At 49.6% G+C, this 19,706-nt stretch overlaps 1 protein-coding gene across 10 annotated transcripts in view; it reads right to left on the bottom strand.

The window, feature by feature from the left end:
- Positions 1–19,706, bottom strand: part of ZMYND8 (zinc finger MYND-type containing 8) — a 125,226-nt gene that overhangs the window by 23,805 nt on the left and 81,715 nt on the right. For 5 of the 10 annotated variants that reach the window (XM_047069819.1, XM_047069818.1, XM_047069820.1 and 2 more), the window contains 4 exons: positions 19,537–19,677; positions 10,060–10,212; positions 6,948–7,457; positions 1,504–1,872 (listed from right to left, as the gene is read on the bottom strand). In XM_047069819.1, the coding sequence (XP_046925775.1) occupies positions 1,504–1,872; positions 6,948–7,457; positions 10,060–10,212; positions 19,537–19,677 (1,173 nt within the window). The remainder of the gene's footprint in view (positions 1–1,503; positions 1,873–6,947; positions 7,458–10,059; positions 10,213–19,536; positions 19,678–19,706) is intronic. The other 5 variants (XM_047069823.1, XM_047069822.1, XM_047069825.1 and 2 more) reach the window with 2 other exon arrangements.

Below are 19,706 nucleotides of genomic sequence, written 5' to 3'. Positions count from 1 at the left end.
TGCGAAGACAGAAAACACTGGAACTAGTCATCCCGACCTCGAATATCCTAGATTTAGTTCTGCCCCACTAGCCCTTTAAAATAGCAGGAGCAGAGGTGCCTGGGTGGCTCAACTGGTTAAGCGTCCCACTTCGGCTCAGATCACAATCTCTCGGTCCATGGGTTCGAGCCCCGCGTCGGGCTCTGTGCTGACAGCCAGGAGCCGGGAGCCTGCTTCGGATTCTGTCTCCCTCGCTCTCTGCCCCTCCCCCACTCGGGCTCTCTCACGCTCTCTCTCTCTCAAAAATGAGTAAATGTTAAAAAAATAAAATAAAAAATAAACAGCAAGAGCAATCTAGCTGCATTCCCACTGGACCTGTCCAATCTGTTACGCTTACCTCCAACCACCCCTCCCCGCCCCGTCCCGTCTTCGAAGGGATTCTTTGGGGCTCTTCAAGACCTGGCCACCTTTCAACCCACACCCTGCTGCTACTCTTTACAGCTCTACTCGCTAGGCTGCGCTCAGTACGTGAGGGTTTCAACCAAAGACCCCAATCTCCAAGGATCTAGATGCGGGCTTCCCTAGGAAACATGATCTGCATCAGTGCTCAAAAAACGAGGCAACCTGGTACTCCTCTGCACGGCACCAGATGGAGCCTCTGCATGGCTTGGCCGAGGCGGCGGGGGGAGGGAGTGTCGGGCGGCTTTGATTACCCAACTTCGGCAACTGCTTCTTGACTGATGCCGGCTCTTCTCCACGGGGCTAATCCCTAGTTCTCTGCTACCAGTGTCTCACACTGAAAGCACTCTTCCCAAGGTAACGCCAAGAGGCTGACGGATGTGCACGAGAAAACTTACGCAAACATATTCATTGCAGCACTGCTCACAACAGAAAAAAAACTGGGAGCAATCTAAATGCCCATCCGTAGGGGAATACTTGATTTACATCAACTGTGGAATACTATGCAGCAATCCAAAAGAATAACGAAGAGCTCTGTGCACTAACATGGATGAACCTCTAAAACATGCTGATGGGTTAAAAAAAAAAAAAAAGAAAAAGAAAAAGAAAAAAAAAGAGGGGGGAAAAAAGCAAGTATGGTACCATTTTTATGTTTTAAAAAAAAGAAAAAAAAAGTCCTATTTTTATGAAGATTCATATATATGTAAATATATATGCATACATGCATAAAAAAGGGTTTTACAGTGAACAGTGGCCGCTGAGAAAGGGTGGAGGATGAAATGGAAGTTCAATCAAGACAACAGATTTGGGGGTAAGTATTTTACCCTTTTCTAAGAAGCCTATACGCACGTATTGTTCAGAAACGAAAAATAAATAAATAGGAGTGAAAAAAACGAGCTGCGAGACAATTTTTAAAAATGATGCCAAATGGAACGCGTAAGGCCTTCAAGATGCAACGGCCGGGAAACAAAAAGGAACGGAAAAAACAAAACCATTCTCTCTCTCCTGTCGATGTGGCGAACAGGGAGCGGGCGCCACGAGAACAGAAGGGGGCGTGCGTGGTACCTTTCACAGCCTGTCTGGTCTGATATCTCGTCCCCTGGGAGCACTGTGGCTGCTGCTGGCTCTCCTGTTGGCTGTCCTGTTGGCGCTGTATCTTCTGCATGTGCCACTTTTGGGAAGACGTTTGAAACTTACTTGACGAGTTCCACACGACCCGCTGCACGGCCGGGGCAGTCTCCTTCGGTAAAAGCGGCCTCTGCTTTTTCACCGGGCTTCCCGTGGCGGCGGCGGCCGGGGCCGTGACGGTGGACGTGGTGCTGGTGGTGGCCGTGACACCAGCCGTGGGAGTTTGGGAGGAGGAGCGGGTGAGGAGCGGAGTTTCGGGTGGGGACTGGCCGCCCGCCGTAGTGGATGGTGGAGCTTTACCTACGACTAAAGCCGATGCGTGAAAAAACAAACAACACACAAACAAAAGAACGGTGGATTGGACTCAGGTTCACGTGCAGGGTCTCTAGGCCAGCAGGCTCTGGGTAAGACAAACCAAGGCCAGCCAGGAATGCCCGACAAATTCGGCGTGGCGGGGACACGCCGATGGAGGTGCCCATCTCACCGTACCCACTTAGGCCACTTCTGCACCTCTGTCTCAGAGGGTCAGCCCCTTCTCGGGAGCACATGCCCACCTCTGAGACTCTCATCTGGGCCTCTGGGGGAAATGGGAACGAGACACAGCTCCTGCCCTCAAGTTGCCCAACGACACGTGGATGAGCAGAATCACCGCACGAGGCTCGTTTTACAGACAGAACTGGGTAAGCACTTTGTGAGAGAACCAACCAAAGTCAATCTGGAGATGAGGAGAATCCCTTTGGCTAGGGAACCTCTAAAGCATGCACCCCAAAGGATCAGATGGCTTCCCGTAGGTCAAAGCACCGAACAACACGAAGTCACCCAGAAAGAAAAGTATCCCTTAACCTCTGACTCCCTCCAGGACTAAGTCCCAGTAAGCTGCTAATGGCCTCGACACCTAACACTAAAGGTAATTCCAACCCGAAGCCAGAACCTTCCCAACACAATGGTATTTATCGTGAAGTTAGGAGACTTGCCTTCTTTGTTGTTGCTGTTGTTTTATTAAGTGTTTTGTTTTGTTTTGTTTTTAATTGTGATGCCAGTACAGGCAACATACACAGCGTTAGGTTGGCTGCAGGTGTACAATATCGCGATTCAACAATTGTACACAGTGCTCAGTGCTTGTCAGGGTGAGTATATGCCTTACGTGTGTGCTGGTCAAATCTACATCTAAAATGAGTTTCATTTTTGTATTCAGAGTGAGTGGCTTTAAATAAAAATATAAAGTCAATGATTATATACAAGCAGGACTTGGGAAGGGCCAAAACAATGAATGTGAATGAGAAGTTTGGAAAAAGCTGCTTCGTGGAGTCTTAGGGTGGGGGTGGGGGAGGGGAGGCCTGCAGGGAGGGGTAGGTTTTCCAACAGGCGGAAGTGAGAACTGGGAAGGTGACAGCATCAGCCAAGGCGTGTTTGGGAACAGGCAGCACTTGGGTCAGTGAGGGCAGGCAGTGAGGAGTGGCAGGAAGGCAGGTTAGAGCCGGAAGCACTGAGCAGCGTAGAAGGGGGGGCCACGTGGTGCTCATTTGTAAAAGGGTTGTCACTGCAGAGACGCCAGCCACCAGTGGGGTGGGTTTGCCCCCCCCGAGAGGATGCCTGGGGATCACACACAGAACACAGGCAATAATAAGTCAGCACCCCGATCTTAGACAATGTGCCTCGACATGAACGCCTCTTCAGGAACATGTCTGTCTTTTTAGATTTCTAGAACCTGGGAAAGACATGACCTTGACTGTTCTAGGGAGGATTTTCAGTACACTGGGTTTTAGGAAGTCCATCTCCTAAAGGAGAGGGAGAGGGAAAAAAAAAAAAAAAAAAAAAACCAAGCTGACTTTCCTGACCTGGAGGTGGGGGTCATCACGTCTGGCTGGCCCTCCGTCCTCCTGCTCCTCCGGAGAGGAGAGCCTAGCCAAGTTCACAGGAAGAGCCAGAGGGGGAGCTCTGGGATGACCCTTCCCTGGGATGACATGTACTGGACACAGTCCCTGCACTCTCCAGGCAGAGAGGTGGCTTTGAACCCAGTTTCTCTATGAGCCCTGCACTGGGGCAGTACCCTGGTGGGGTTTCTCACCCACATGCCTCCCTTTGCTTCCGGGTGACCAGAAAAGCAATACCGTTATTGTTGACAAGCTAGCTTAGTCCCCCTTTCCTCAGACACAGGGCAACCACAAAAAGGTCCTTTTCTTTGTACCACTTTTCGGAAGCAAACAGCTGGCCTCACAGGTGGCTTGGCGGCCCCTCTGTTCCAAATGAAACACTGGAGTGTGCAATCCGAAAAGATGCTGGGCTCGAAGTACTCAGACACTCAACTATTTTGATTCCTAACAGATTCTAATGGTTTGGGGCGGGGGAGGCCATAAGAAATTCCATTTGTCCTAGAAATTTGAAGCGTATAATCAAATGACCTGTAGCCCAAAAAAGGGTGAGTCTCTTAAGGGCCAATACTCCAGAAGCTCTCCCTACTTATTAAACTACTTCTTCTAGATTTTGGTCGCTGTCTAGTCCCTAAAAGGCAGGCTTTTAAAGAGAAGAATGGAAATTACTGATGTTTTACGGGAACCACAGCAAGGTCTCGAAGTAAGCTCTCTCTTTGCCTCTATTCTGACATCACCAGCCACAAAGCTGTTTTGCTAGCTACGTATCCAGATTCTATACGTGAGCTTCATTCCCAGCTGAAGGGGAGCTGGAGGTCACCACGGCTCACTCCAAAATACCCTTCGGCTAAACACACCGTTGAAAGCATGCTCTACTGCAGAGTCTGGTACAAACTCGATCCTTCAAGACCCAAACTACCATCGAGGGGCTCTAGATTTTAAGACTGGTAGGTCTTGGGGCGCCTGGGTGGCTCAGTCGGTTGAGCGTCCGACTTCAGTTCAGGTCATGATCTCACACTCCATGAGTTCAAGCCCCGCGTCGGGCTCTGTGCTGGCAGCTCGGAGCCCGGAGCCTGCTTCGGATTCTGTGTCTCCCTCTCTCTCTGCCCCTCCCCTGCTCATGCTCTGTCCCTCTCTGTCTCAAAAATAAAATAAAACATTAAAAAAAAATTAAAAAAAAAAGACTGGTAGGTCTTTGTCCCAACCCCCAGGATAACGCATGAACTGAATTAAGTTTCTGCACGAACTGAATTAAGTTTCAGAATCATCTTCAGCTTAATTACAACCACTGTATACTTGGGGCCTCTTGAAGGTATTTCCCTCAGACATCAGTGCAAGTACAGCTGTATTTCACTTAATCGACTGGGATGTTTGGTTTTTTTTGGGGGGGGGGGAATATGAGATCTTTTAAGGGGCTGTATTTCCCTTTTTGCCTTGACTGCTAGGAAGCTCACAGCCAAAATGAAAGCTCAACTTTGCTAACACTGAAGGCCGAAACACTACATAGTTATGTGCATAAACCTTCCCGGACCTCTTACTATTCTACCTTCCTCTTTTACAGACTTCTGTATCTTCGTTTTGTTTCATGGTTAAATATTCTTGTCAATCTGTTACAGATCCTTTCTGGAAGAGGAAGAGGCATAAAACCAATCAATCAAAAGACAGGTTCTGGACATTAAGGAACAGTATACCTATCACTCAGGAGCACTGCCATCTTTGTACCCAAATATTCCCCCCAAACCACATGGAATATGGAAAAGATGCTACTCTCCTACTGTTTTCTGCCACATCTGCCTCAAACCCCAATCCACAACAAAGTCGGATTTTTTCGAGGCCACCCCCAAATCCGCAGGGACTCAGGACGGTGTGCTGTTCTAGCCTCCCTGACCCTTTCAATCACTTCTCTTTCTCCCTCCACCGCACCATTCAGACACGGTTCATCAGTGAACTGCAGAAATTCTCTCTCCCCAACAACTGAGGCTCCGTGGCACAAAAGAAGGATTCTCAAGGCCCACTCCCGACAGCCTCCGAAACGCTCAGGGGGTGTAGAATCACCTCTGACTCAAGAGTTTGGTTGGGAACTTAGCTCCTGTCAAAAGTTGGCCCGGGACAGAAATTAAACCTGACTAGCCCTTCAGGTGCTCACAAAGTCCAGAAGGTTTTATGGCTACGATTTCCAGTGTGTCCGTAGGCAATGTTTTTCCTGGGCCCTAAATTAATTCTTCTCTCCCTTTCTTGGGCACGTTGGAATCCCCTTACACCCACTTGCCAAACCAGCTAAAAAAAACACGCTAACTGCCTTGTCCACGGGAAGGACGCCCTTCACATCATTCACACGCTCTTCCTGGAGGGCTTGTCAACATGCCTGGGCTGCGCCAGGGGAGGGTGGCCACTGCGGGTTCGGTCTGTGACAGCGGCAACGGGGAGCACCCCTGAGATCAGGTGATGGTTCTCAGCCAGAGATTTGTGCCGCCCAGGGGGCAAACGGCAATATCAAGACATCTTTGACTGCCACCAGTAGGCAGAGGCTATTGGCATACAGCGGGCAGAGGCCCGGGAGGCTGCCAAACATTCTCCAACACACAGCACAAAGAATTACATGGCACAAGATGCCAACAATGCCAGGGCTCAAAGACCCTGGACTCAGGTCGGATAAACACATATACGGTGGCACCTCAATTCAGGTGCCCACCATCCAGTGCCCTCTCCCTGTCTAGGGCCCCAAGAAGCACTCGGTATTCAGGTACCATCTCCCCAAATGGTCTCAGATTCCAGTAAGAAAATGCACCTGGGCAGCATGAGGCACCTGGGCAGCATGAAGGGAAGAACAGGAGCTGAACTCATCAAGATCTCTGAATTAAACACTTCTAACAGGGGCGCCTGGGTGGCTCAGTTGGTCATACTTTGGCTCAGGTCATGATCTCACGGTTCATGAGTTCAAGCCCTGCGTCAGGCTCTGTGCTGACAGCTCAGGCTCTGTGCTGACAACTCAGACTCTGGAGCCTGTTTCAGACTCTGTGTGTGTGTGTGTGTCTCTCTCTGCCCCTCCCCAACTCATGCTCTCTCTCCCTCTCTCTCTCTCTCTCTCTCTCTCTCTCTCTGTCTCTCAAAAATAAACATTAAAAAATTTTTTTAACCAAAAAATGAAAAATAAACACTTCTAACAATTCCAACCTTGTCAAATGTCTAAATGTTGACAAATATTTTAGGGAAGCAAGTGAGCATATTGGGAAAGTGGAGCTTGGGCAAAAAATGACCCGACTGCTAGAAACACCTACCGTTTTTTATTTTTCTGAGCTCAAAATCAACCACACTGGGCGAGAGGCGGGCAGGCCTGGAGTCGGTCCTGGACCTGATTAGTGACTTAGCTAGGTGACCTCGAGCCAATCAAAGGTCTGCTCTGGTGCCCCCCTCTGTGATGTCGGAGAGCCACGTAACTTCTGGAAATACCAACACACGGGGGTACTCTAAGCCAAATCAAGAAACCGAAACTGGTGGGGGTTCACTTACCATCCTGCTTGGGAGATGTTTCTTTGGGTTCCTTCTTATTTTTTCGACCCTCCCGCCCAGTATGGTCTTCTCCTAAATCTATGACAAGTTCACTTTCTGAATCGGAGTCCAGGCCCAAATGTACTGTTGGGGAATCCGTCTCATCTTTCCCCTTGAGTTTATCCTTTGCAGGGTGAGGGGAGGCTTTTGCTTTTTCGGAGAAGTCCTTCTCAGGCTGGGGGCTTGCCTTTTCCTTGACCGAGCCGGGCTCTGCTTTCTCGCTGGCCGGTGATGTGCTTTTCAGCTCCTCCTTAGTCTCCACTGGGTTTGCCAGTTTGGGTTTTTTTTTGACAGCCGATGGCTCTTTGTCCACCCGACTACCCTCTTTGTCTTCTGCGTCCTCTGGCTCATTCTTGGACTTCTGTTCATCATCACTGATATACTCACTATCACTACTATCGGACTTCTCTGAATCTTCCGAATCGCTGTGCTCCACAGCCGTGTAAACATCTTCTGAGATTTCATTTATGCCTAAATTCAAAGAGAAAACCCAGCATGTGGCGTAGTCACAAAAAGAAAGAGCAGGACCCCAAACGCAAACATTTTCCACGCCAAATGCTGGAATAAAATGAAACATTTCAAATTGCATCCCCCTGGCCTGGTGGGGTTAGCAGCGAACGGCATCTAACAAATGCCAACTGGGGTTTGCAGAGGGTTTCGGTTACTGACACTCGAAGATGACAAGGGACCAGACAACATAAATTTTAAATTTATCCGGAGCTGCGTCCTTGCGACACCGATAAGTAACCGGGCCGTGGAGACTGGGAGGGGTGGGGAACAAAGGAGATGAGCTGTTAAAATGGATCCACTTTACAGATTAGAAAACAGAGGCCCAGAGAAATCACTTACCCTAAGGCCCAAAGAAAACCAAGATAGAGGCAAGGCCGGAACCCTGGGCACTCCTGACGGAGCACCAGCTCTCTTGCCACCAATTCCCAAAGCATTCAAGTCCTCGTCGCTTTGAGTCCAGAGCTCAAAGAAATAACCCAAAGCCTTGAGGCAGAGGTCGCCAGCTCACAGCCTACAAGCCGCATCTGGCCGGCACACGTTTTACTTAGGGGGCCATGGTTTGGCCCAGCGGCTATTTTGCCGTTTGTTTCTCACTTAGAACGTGTTGCCCAATTCACAAACCAGGAAATTTCACACAGAAATCAAGGCAGCAGGCTTGTGTGGAAGAAAACGCAAGAATCTGGCCGCCCTGGGTCACAGGCCTGCGAGGCAGCAACCGGCTGGAGCCACGAAGCCACTGGCCCCTTCCGGCAGGGACGTACCCTCTCCAGGTGACCCGGCTGCCCCACCCTCCCTCCAACGCCCTGTGCTGACGCAGAGTCACTGCCGCACGGACAGCGGAGTCAAGACCAAAGTCACACGCTTCCACGTCTCTATCAAAATGCAAAATGACAGACCAGCGGGTGTTTCACAGACACAAACAAAAGTGGGCGAAAGCATGTTCCACTCAACCCACTGACGTGTCTTGCTCCCAGTAAGGAGCGTCGTCCGGCCACAGGTTAATGATACCGTATCTTAAAATTTTGAAAGGAGGAAAAGTCAAATCTGTACCGCCTTCGTTCTGGGGCAACGGTCACCGTGAGTGGGGTCACCATTGAGACCCAGACACAGAAAGGAAACTTGCAAACAGACAAAAGCCACGAGCAGCCCAGGGCACCAGATACCAGCAGACTCGTCTCAGAAGTAGATCTGCCTCCGTCAGGGCTCCATCAAAAACAGGAGAAGCCAAAAGCCAAAAACTCAGATCTGGTCTTAACTTCTGGGTCCCAAGGCTTATGCTACTGTAGCCAGATACGAGGTCAGATACGGTCAGATATGAGGACAAGTGTGACCACAAATGTGATAAGGAAAGCTTGCATACCGGAGCCCAAAAGACACGAGTTCAAACCCTGCTCCTGTGCAGTTATTCACCTGGTGACCCTGAACTAGGGACCTACCACTCTGAGCCACACTTTCTTCATCTGCAAAATGGGATTGAAAATGGTATCGACCTACCTGTCAGGGCAATCTATGCACCGTGCGTGGTACAGTGCGAGGTATGCAGGAAACAGTCAGTAAACAGAAATATTAAAATTCTTATTAACATGAATAATAAATCAAGGAGTCAGCCCAGCTGCATGGAAGGACCCAAGGCAGATACTTAAATGGCCTGCAAAATTACCACCATCCCTCCTCTGGCCCTTCTGGATGACTCCTAACCACAGCTTAGTCATTCTAAGGTCCAGGGCACCCACAGACACTCTCAACCTCACCCTAGCGGGGCTCTCTCTCCTGAGGCCAGCCATCCCCTACTTCTTCGCAAACACCCTCCTGCTTTTGTTTACTTAGTCCACAAACATTCCAGAGCACCTACTATGTACACAAGACCAAGTACCTTGGAGAACGTAAATGCTTATGAGACAACCTCCCTGCCTTCAAGGAGCTTCCAGTCTAGCTTCCGGTGTAAGAGGGACACCCCCACACAAAGTGACCACTGATGTTCCCCAGCAATAAAGTGCCACAGGAGGGGGCAGATAGGGAGGGAGGGCAGTCAGAGGAGACTTCCTGGAGGAGGGGATGCCTGAGCTCAGCCTTAGGGAAAGAATTCAGGTAGGCGGTGTGAAGGCAGGCAGCACGGGGAAGAGGAAGGCAGGCAACAGGTACACAAGCAGGATGCGTGTGCCAGGTGGGGAGGGCCCGGTCTGCGGCAGAAGGGTTTGTGTCGGTTGTTTGTGGGACGAACTGGACTTGACGGTGAGCCACTGACGTGTGCAGACAGCGAGCGTGGGGGCAAACTCAGGAAGACCCTTCCGCTTTCAAATTTCCCTACCACCTGCACCTCGAGGCTGCAGGCTACCACAACCAGAGAATAAACTGGGTGGATGTCAAAGAACCCTTGTGAACAAGTGACGAGCCGATCCGAGAGGCTCCGCCGTTGGGGGAACCGTCTCTGAGTCGCACGCTCAGTGCTGCCCTACAGCAGCCGGGATCCAACGCTGGCTTCATCCGGGCGGCGACCCTACAAAGAGTTAACGGTGACGACGGCGACCACAGTGACGATGCGAGCGCAAACCAAAGGACGTACCTAATTGTGCTTTGCAGCTCTCTATGGTCTTGTCGAGATTTAGCTGGAATCTGCTGCGGATCTGCCGCTTGGGCGAGAGGAGGGGGACGGGCGCGGTCTGCTGCTGGACCGACTCGCTCAGCTCCTTTAGGTCCATCTCGGCCTTGCTCCGATCTGGAAGACAGGGTGGCACCCTCATCAGACACGCACTGGACGAAGAACACGCAACACTCCTCACTTAGCTTCCTTCTCGCACACACACGATGGAGAGCACGGCGGGGAGAGAAACCCCAAAACCCTTGCCCCCACATCATCTGCTCAACGGTGGGCTGGTAATAGCCCGCCAACACACGTGTCTGCTGAACGGTCGCCTGGGTGGCTTTCGATATTTGAAACGCACGACCCCAGCCAGACGGTTGTCTGTCGAACTCCGCGTCATTAGGGATCCTGAAAGCCAAAGGCTACAGTAATACGGTCAATCTCCGCGTCAACAGATCAAGTCACACTGCATCTGGCCAGAGTGTGCTTTTAACTCCAGGCCCACATCCGAGAGGACTTGTAACCAACAGACGCTGAGTGCTGCCTCCCTGCCCCCGTCCCCCCAGAGCACACATACACATAACGGGGGGTCCGGCTTCCTCATTTACCACGGAGACTTTGCTGCTCATTCCTGGTCTACCTAGACTGGAGTTCAAGTCAGAAAAGTGGGGTAAATGTCAGACAGGCAGACCTTACAGCCAAGCTGCTGTGCTCCTTTGTGGCTCAGACATCCATCTGAAGACAGGTGAACAGATCAGCCCTGGATACTAAACCTCTGTCTTCTGGCTCAGATATGGCCCAAGTTCCTCACCCTAATCCCAGGCAAAGGTCTCTGATGGAGGACTCAAGGCCAAGGGTCTGGCCACCCTCCCCGCTTCCGCCATGGGCTCCTTACATGACCAACTGGACCAGATTCCAAGGGTCTGTGAGCTTGCATTGCTTACATTCCTTTCACCCCACCTCCTCCAGCGTCCCCCAAAACAGAAGAAAGGGACAAAATGAAGGCGGCTGCACAGGCCCAGGAAGCAAGGAGACTTCACAGGCAGGGGTCACTAGCTGCCACCTGCCTGCCACCCCTGGCATCCCCCTGCCTCTCCAACTGACCCTAGGCACAGAACGCAGAGCATATTCCCTGCCCTGGCCAATCCCAGAAAACCAACGTAACATCTATCAAGGACAAAAATGAGAGGCCACCTCCGAGCCCGTTGCCACCACCTATGACCTCACTCTCAGGTTTCCTCCACCCCCTGCTGTCCCCACCCCAACACATCTATGCCCACCAGGCTGTGAGAGAAGCCCGGTGTATACAGTCTGAGGGCTGGACCACAAGGGCTGCTCAAAACCTTCACTCACTGCTCGTACCCATTTTCCAACATGACCCACACACCTTCCCCGTCACGCAGGAAAAGGGCAGTCCCTCGACCCTGCACACCCAGAGATCCGTTCAAGTCAGCAGAGGTAGGCAGCCTCCCCTGAACCCCTTGGAACCCTCTCACAGCTCACGAGAGCGACAGACTGCTCCGACTTAATTTTACCACCGAAATGAGGTCACTACCAAGGGGAGATTAGGATTAGGAAGGGCCCTTTCCCCAAAACACACTCAGGGCAGCCCTCAGGAAAATGTCAGAAGTGAGTTGCTAAAAACAAGCAGATACCATCGTTGTCCTACGAGAAAAGGCTCTAAGGCTCTAAAAACATATCCACCTGTGAGCGTGTGCATACACGTGTGTGAGCATCCGTGTGCATTTCTTTGTGCAGGACTGGAGATGTGCACAGAGAAGATGGGGTGAAGGCACGGGGTATTTCGGAGCAAGGGAAGAATATTCCTGCAAATTTACTGGAGATGCACCTTACAGAGAGAACAGAGACTAATAATGACAACAATAAAACGGCAAGGGGGAAAAGGAGGACGACCAAGGAAACAGAGAAAGAAAAAAGATCCAATTCAAGAACAAGCACTATGAGAACAACTTAGGGATTTCAACAGTTAAGTGGTGAATGTGACCGGGAAGGGAAAGGATAGGAAGCCGGTCTCATAACTTCCACTTTCAGAAATGAGAAAGGATACTGGGTTCCTAAGGGAAAAGGCAGCTTTTCAAGTATGAAGTTGTAAAAGAAATTAACTCACAAAAATACTTTCCATCGGTGTCCTCAATGAACGCTCGACACAGCAGTTACCAAAAAAAAAAAAAAAAAAAAAACCCAAAAAACAAAAACAAAAACACCATCTACTACACCAGGAGCGAGCAAACTTTTGCTGTCAGAGAGCAAATTGGGCTCTGCAGGCCATACAGCCTCTGCTACCAAAGTGACCGTAAACAATATGCGCACAAATTGATGACACTGTGTTCTAATAACACTTTATTTACAAAAACAAGTAGGGGGCCAGATTTGGTCCAAGGCCTGAACGTTTGCCATTTCCATCTGTAGCGCACTAACTGATAATCTTGGCTGCAAACTGAAATGAACAGAGCTTTAAACAAAAAAATCCTAACGTCTCGGTCCCCCTCCCTGAAAATGTGAATTAACTAGCCTGGGGGAAGGCCTGGACACTGGCCGTTTAAAAATAACCCAGAGAGGGGCACTGGATGGTTCATTCCACTAAGCGTCTGATTTCAGCCCAGGTCGTGATCTCGTGCAGATCGTGGGGTCCGAGCCCCATATCCGACTGGTTGCTGTCAGCACAGAGCTCACTTCTGATCCTCTGTCCCCCTTTCTCTCTGCACCTCCCCTGCTCATGAGCTCTTTCTTTTAAAAATAAATAAACATTACAAAAAAAAAAAAAATACCCCAGATGGGGCGCCTTGGCTGGCTCAGTCAGCAGAGCATGTAGCTCTTGATCTCGGGGTCATGAGTTCAAGCCCCACATTGGGCATAGAGCCTACTTAAAAAAATATTAAGATTTTATTTTTTGGGTTTTTTTGTTTGTTTGTTTTAAATATTAAGATTTTTTAAATGGGGGGGAGCACCTGGGTGGCTCAGTCGGTTAAGCATCCAACTTTGGCTCAGGTCATGATCTCACAGTTCATGAGTTCAAGCCCCACCCCACGTTGGGCTCAGTGCTGATGGCTAGGAGCCTGCTTTGGACTCTGTGCCTCTCTCTCTGCCCCTCCTCTACTCGTGCTCCGTCTCTCAAAAATAAACATTAAACAAAAATTTTTTTGTAATTAAAAAAAAAAAAAGATGATTCTAACTGGCCGCTAATACTGAGAACTACTGCATCAGTCTTCTTTTTAATATTCATTTATTTTGAGAGAGAGAGAGAGAGAGAGAGAGAACGCAAGACCATGTAAGAGGGGCAGAGAGAGAATCCCAAGTAGGCTCCATGCTGATAAGAGGGAGCCTGACATGTGGGATCTGAGCCAAAATCAAGAATCCGACACTCAACCGACTGAGCCACCAGGCGCCCCAGACCAATCTTCTCTGTGAGTAAAGAAAATTCCTCCTGATTTGCCTTAACCTTTGTGTTAACAGTATCACTTTTCTAAACCTTAGGATTCATAGAAAGAGACCTACAAACTCATCAGAATAATCGTGTGTGTGTGTGTGCGGCTGTGTCTACAGTAAATGCAATCTCTTAATTTTAGCCTTTAAAAGACTGGACTCAGAAATACTCATAATTAAGAGGAATGAAAAAACAGTACAGCACGTTATTTTACAGTTCAGGTTTCTCCAGTCAATAAGCTGAGGTAATGTGGCTCCTAACGAGAAACCACCCGAAGCCGGGGTGGGGGGGTGGGTCCTGGGATCAGACCTTCAGGAGTCGAGCCACATCCAATTATCGTTCTCGAATTTTCAACCGCATTTTGACTTTCTTCTCCTCCACAGGGAGAAGAGGAGAGCTTCTCTTTCTCATTTAGCGGATAGTCGCTTATCAGGATTTCTTCCACCCCTGCCCTTCTATATCGGGAATATCTTCAGAATCCACCTTTGCTGCCAACATTTTGAACTTTCTGCCTGATACGAAGACAGCTTCGGCTATAAATGGAAACCAGGAAGAAGAAACACCAACGCTGGAGAAAGACACGATCTTACATTTCTGGAGGAAGCATAAATCAGAACCACCTCTTTGCAGGGCAATTTGGCAACATCTCTCAAAATGTCAACTGCACGTGGCCTCTGACCCAAGATTCTGCGTCTAGGAATTCATCCTATGGCTATACTCCCACATGGGTAAAAGGGTCTTCATTTCAGCTGTTGGCAACAGCAAAACAACCTACAGTCGATAAATAAGGCGCCTGGGTAAATAAATTAACAGTTCACCTTGAAATAGAATAAAATACAACCGTTAAAAAACGAGAGATCGTTATGTGCTGATTTGGAAAAGCCAGCCTGTTTAATGACAAAGACGGTGACAACCAGTAAAAGATATCCGCATTGGTGTGGGGAGAAAAGACGGAAAGGGAACACAGATACGAATATATGTGTTCTTGGGGGTTCTCAACGTTGGCGCTAGTGATATTCGGGGCTGGATAAGTCTTTGTTGTGGGGGGTGGAGGAGGGGGGCCTCCATTGCCAGTAGCACCCACATCCCCGTTGTGACAACAAAAATGTTTCTAGGGGCGTCTGGCTGGCTCAGCTGGTGGAGCGTGGGACTCTTGATCTCAGGGTCGTGGGTTCGAGCCCCACATTAGGCATAGAGATTACTTAAAGGTAAAAGCTTAAAAAAAAAAAAAAAGTCTCCAGGGGTGCCTGGGTGGTTCAGTTGGTTAAGCGTCCAACTCTTGAGTTCCAAGTCAGATCATGATCTCATTGTTTGCAAGCTCGAGCCCCGCATCCAGCTCTGTGCTGACAGTGTAGGGCCTGCTTGGGATTCTCTCTCCCTCTCTCTCTGCCCCTCCCCAGTTCCCGCACGCTCACCCTCAAAATATGTAAAAAAAAAAAAAAAAAAGAAAAAGAAAATGTCTCCAGGCAGTGCCACATGTCCCCTTGGGGAACAGAAATCAGGTTGAAAATCCCTGGTATGTAACATAGAAGAACTCCCCAAGAAGACCAAAATGAGGTAACCGTGGTCACCTGTCAGAAGGGACAGGCAGGTGGTTACAGACAGGTTGGCTTTTCATTGAACACCCTTCGATCTTTCGAAATTTCTCACCACGTGCATGCACTACTTATAACAACAAAATTAACTCTGCACAAGCAAAACACAGTTTCATTTTCAATGAAAAAGAACTCGATTTTCTCTGTTCAAAAGCTGGAATTCCAGGAGCCACAAAATGGCGGCTCCTTCCAGGGAACAATACCAGACATTCTTCATCTCATCCACTGTTTTAGAAAGAAAGAAAAAAAAAAATGGCAACATGCAGGAAGCCTCAGCCCCCAGCTCTGTATCCATACTCTCAAAGGATGCCTGACTTCAAGGTATCACTTGACACAGAGAAAGAAAGGAGGCCTCCCATCAGCGACAGCGGAGGAATAAACAAGCAGAAACGCTCCGGGTCCGACAAGTTCCCATTGCTCTGTCGGCGTCTCTGACATTTGTGTCACAAACAGGACTGCTGAACTGCTGTGTTTGTTCAGCCCAGAGCAAACACCCTGTGCGACAAGAGGAGACGGGATTCCCAGAGAAGCAAACAGGAGTCTAGAAGAAGAAAAGAATCAGGCCTTGCTTCCTCCTCTCATGCTTATTTATGACTTATTTCTCATACGGTCAAAGAAAGGGACCACAACAATCCACCAGGCTTCAGCTCCTTGCTTTACAGCAGAGAGAAGGCCCGAGACAGCAAACGAGACAGCAAACGAGGGGCCTGTGCATTAGCAAGTCGGGTGAGAAGTCTCTGAGGGAAGCCTTCCCCTCTGTCATGCACCAAAATTAATTTGAATAGTTAAGTATCCAACTGATGACCGATGGCTGGTTTCTGTACTTTGGGTTGGATTTATGTGTTTTGGCCAACTAGAGTTATTTTTATTTTTATTATTTTTTTGTGTTTTTTAACACTTATTTATATTTGAAAGAGAGAGAGACAGAGAGAGACAGAGCCTGAGCAGGGCAGAGGCAGAGAGAGAGAGAGGGAGTCACAGAATCCGAAGCAGGCTCCAGGCTCTGAGCTGTCAGCACAGAGCCCGATGCAGGACTCGAACCCACAAACTGCAATATCATGACCTGAGCTGAAGTCGGACACTTAACCAACTGAGCCACCCAGGCGCCCCAGAGTTTTTATTTTTAATGCAATTCATTGGCAACTTCCAAAAACGAGGAGAGTTCATACACAAAAGTGGATTTGCATTTTTCTTGGAAATTGAGAGTCTGACAACCCAGGTTCAACTTGTGGGAGCTGCATCCGTCAGAAAGGCACTCTGTCCTCCACGGCGCTGCCCGTTCGAAATCTTCACCTTACCCCCTTCACCCCTACAGCTAGGCCAATTTATCAAACAGCGTGACAAGCGCAGTGTCGAGGGTCCCTCCAACATCAAAACACGGCTCCGTCTTGCAGTGTGTCCGTTCACATATTTTGGCTGAAGGCACAAACTACGAGGCAGACAGGCCTGAGCCCGCAGGCCAAACCTGACCACGAATCTTACGTGATGCTGGGTAGAGGACTTTGCTTCTCTGTGCCCCAGTGTCCACTATCTTTGAAATGGGGCTATCATCTACCTTGAAAGTTGCTGTCGTTTTTTTAATAGTTTTTAGATTTCAGAGAGTAAAACTTGGGGAGGGGTGGGCGATAACAGTTCTGGGTGTTTTAACACCTGCCAGATAGGTGTAACCACCATCAGAATGCAGAGCCACGTCCTCTGCCAAAGAATCCCTCTGTGATTTGGAATCAAGCCCTCCCCCACCCCAAACCCCACAATCACTCACCTGTTTGCCATTTCTCGAATGTTGCTTTTTTTTTAAATTTTTTTTAATGTTTATTTATTTTTGAGACAGAGAAAGACAGAGCATGAACGGGGGGAGGGCCAGAGAGAGGGAGACACAGAATCGGAAACAGGCTCCAGGCTCTGAGCTGTCAGCACAGAGCCCGACGCGGGGCTCGAACCCACAGACTGCGAGATCATGACCTGAGCCGAAGTCGGGCGCTTAACCGACTGAGCCACCCAGGCGGCCCTGCTTTTTTTTTTTTTTTCTTTTTTTTAAACGAAATGCCATTTGGTTAGATACCATAATGTCATCATCCTCCCGAGCACTGTCTCATTTTCCGTCTTCTCAGAGTAGTTGCAGGGATGCCAGACCCAAAAAAGCCCATATAAAGCACCTGCCCCATCCCTGGACAACCTCTTGAGGATTATTTAGTATTTCCCTCCGCCCTGACTTCTTCCCTCCACCATCTGATTTCACGCTTCACCAGTCCCTCTCTGATCCTCTCCCCGTTAGGTAATTGAACCCGCAGCCCATAAAACGCCCACATCCCCCCAATGCCTTGGTTCCCACTGACAAAACAAGTGTCCCAGCACAGAAGGAGATGGGGGCATGGGGAGTGGGGGGGCATGGGGAGTGGGGGGGCATGGGGGGTGGGGGGGGCAGGGCGGGGTCTTCTGTACAGGGCAGCCTCTCAGGCTCCACCATGCCCACCCGCCAGAACGCACGACAGGGAGAAATCTCTCACTGCCGCCGTGGGTAAGCCAAGCGGAAAGACCCACGGCGTCATGAGGACCTCAAGACCACCTGGTTCAAAGAAGGAGCTGTTCTCGCCACTCACGACGGGCAGAGAGGACACAGTGAGAACGCCCCAGCACAGTGTTCCTTTTCGGGGTGTGGAGGCGGAAGAGGGCGTGAGAAAGCAAGCCGCAACGCTGAGCTCCATCAACATTCCAAAGTAGCAAATGGGTCCCCTTTCATTCGAGTGAGGAGTCCCCCACCAGCCACGGCCCGGACCGCTGTGCCACACGCAGTCCGTGCTAACAGGTGAGCCAGGGCGGGCCAGGCTCTGGCCTCCCTGCAGACACGGGCTTGCTCCAGTCCCGCCACCTGCCTGGCACCTGGAACTCTGCGGTCCTGGGCACCTGGAACCTCCTCTCCAGACCTTAAGTTTCTCCGCCTGAAATGGCATTGCAGGACAAGACGAACCTGGAGGGTCCTGGCCACCAGGGGCTAGGGGTTCACGTGCGAGCATCGCTCTGCACAGGTGGCTGTCCCCCTCTTCCTAAAACCCTGTATACTCGAGCCCCACCCCCAGCTGTGACAACCAGACATTGCCCTGTGTCCCATGGAGGGGAGTGAGGGAACCATCTCTGGGGAGGACCACCTGACATAGGCTATTCTCCACACAGCACCCAGAGAGGTCCTTCTAAAGTGCTCAGTTCACATCCCTCCTCTGCTCAAAGGGCTCCACACCAGGGTCCACGGGGTCCACAGGGTCCCAGTGCTCCGGGACCTCATCTCCTCACCTTCTTCCCCTCACCCACTAGGACAGGCCACCTGGGCCTCCCTGCCATTCCTACAACATCCCTGACCCCTAGGGCCCTAATTTTGTGTTCCCCCTCCCAATATGGGCAATGCTGGTTTTTCTTGTCATGCAAATCGAGGCTTAAATACCACCTCTCCTAGGTAACTCAGTCTGACTCTTGGTTTCGGCTCAGGTCATGATCTCATCATGACTCCTGAGCTCTGCAGGGGATTCTCTGTCTCCCTCTCTTTCTGCCCCTCCCCTGCTCACACTGTCTCAAAAATAAGTAAACATTTCCAAATAAATAAATAACGGCACACACACATAAACACATACCACCTCTCAAGAGGCCTTCCCTCAACGCTGCCTCTTCCAGACCACGGCCATTCTAGGCATCTCTCTCCTTACCATTTATTGTCTCTCACTTTCTAGAACCCAGCTCAGTACAAGAGCAGGGCCCTTGCTCACCACCCTCTGCCCTGGGTCTAAAACAGCACACAGCGTGTAATAGATGCTCAATAAAAATCAAGAATCCTGACGGAACGAATCAATGAAATGACTTCGTGGTTGGGTATTTAGCATTTCTGGTGCCAATTTTTGCTAAAGACTCTGCCCGAAGGCAGTGCTCTTGAAACAACTGACAGAAGAACTGCAATGGGGGGAGGGGGGACCGTACTAAGTCAGGGATAAAGATGGGCATTTTTTTTTAATTAGAAAAGGAAAATTAAGGAAACCATATCAGAATATATTGCACAAAGGAAAGGTAAATATTGATTCATAAAGCTCGACTTGCATCAAGTGTGTGCATGTATAAAACCTTAAATGTATATACATACACGCACACACACCTGCATAAGAACTGGGTTACTCTTGTAAAAACAAGGAAACGTTGTAAACACTGGCCTAAGGTCCGTCAGGACAAAACAACTCTGCATATCAACAAGCCCCAGGAAATCGCTTACTTGCTCCTTTTACTGTTCTCCCTTCATCTTTGTCCACTATACCTTTTTAATATTTTGCACAGAGAGAGGTTTTGTTCAGAGCTCAAGAACCACACCCAAAAGAGGACATCACAACTTGCAAAAATATTCATAGATGCCACAGAGAGAGGCTCCCAAAACTCCCCACTGACCCAAGTTAAGATTCAGGATGCTTCCAGTGGTAGACGTTTTGTCCGTTTTCGTCGTGATGGGCGTGGACGCTTGAGGAGAGAAGGTTTTCGGGCTGCCGGACAAACTCCCTGCTTGTCCCGTCTTGGCAGAGGCTGGTGAAGCTGAAAAAGTATGTTCATTGTTAAAAGAC

Source organism: Lynx rufus, unplaced genomic scaffold (assembly GCF_022079265.1).
Source record: "Lynx rufus isolate CCGP_SWC_20201006 ecotype Redwood Valley unplaced genomic scaffold, mLynRuf1.p SCAF_8, whole genome shotgun sequence".
Taxonomy (NCBI): domain Eukaryota; kingdom Metazoa; phylum Chordata; class Mammalia; order Carnivora; family Felidae; genus Lynx; species Lynx rufus.
The sequence above is the reverse complement of the archived record's forward strand: the minus strand, read 5'-3'. Positions and strand labels throughout refer to the sequence as shown.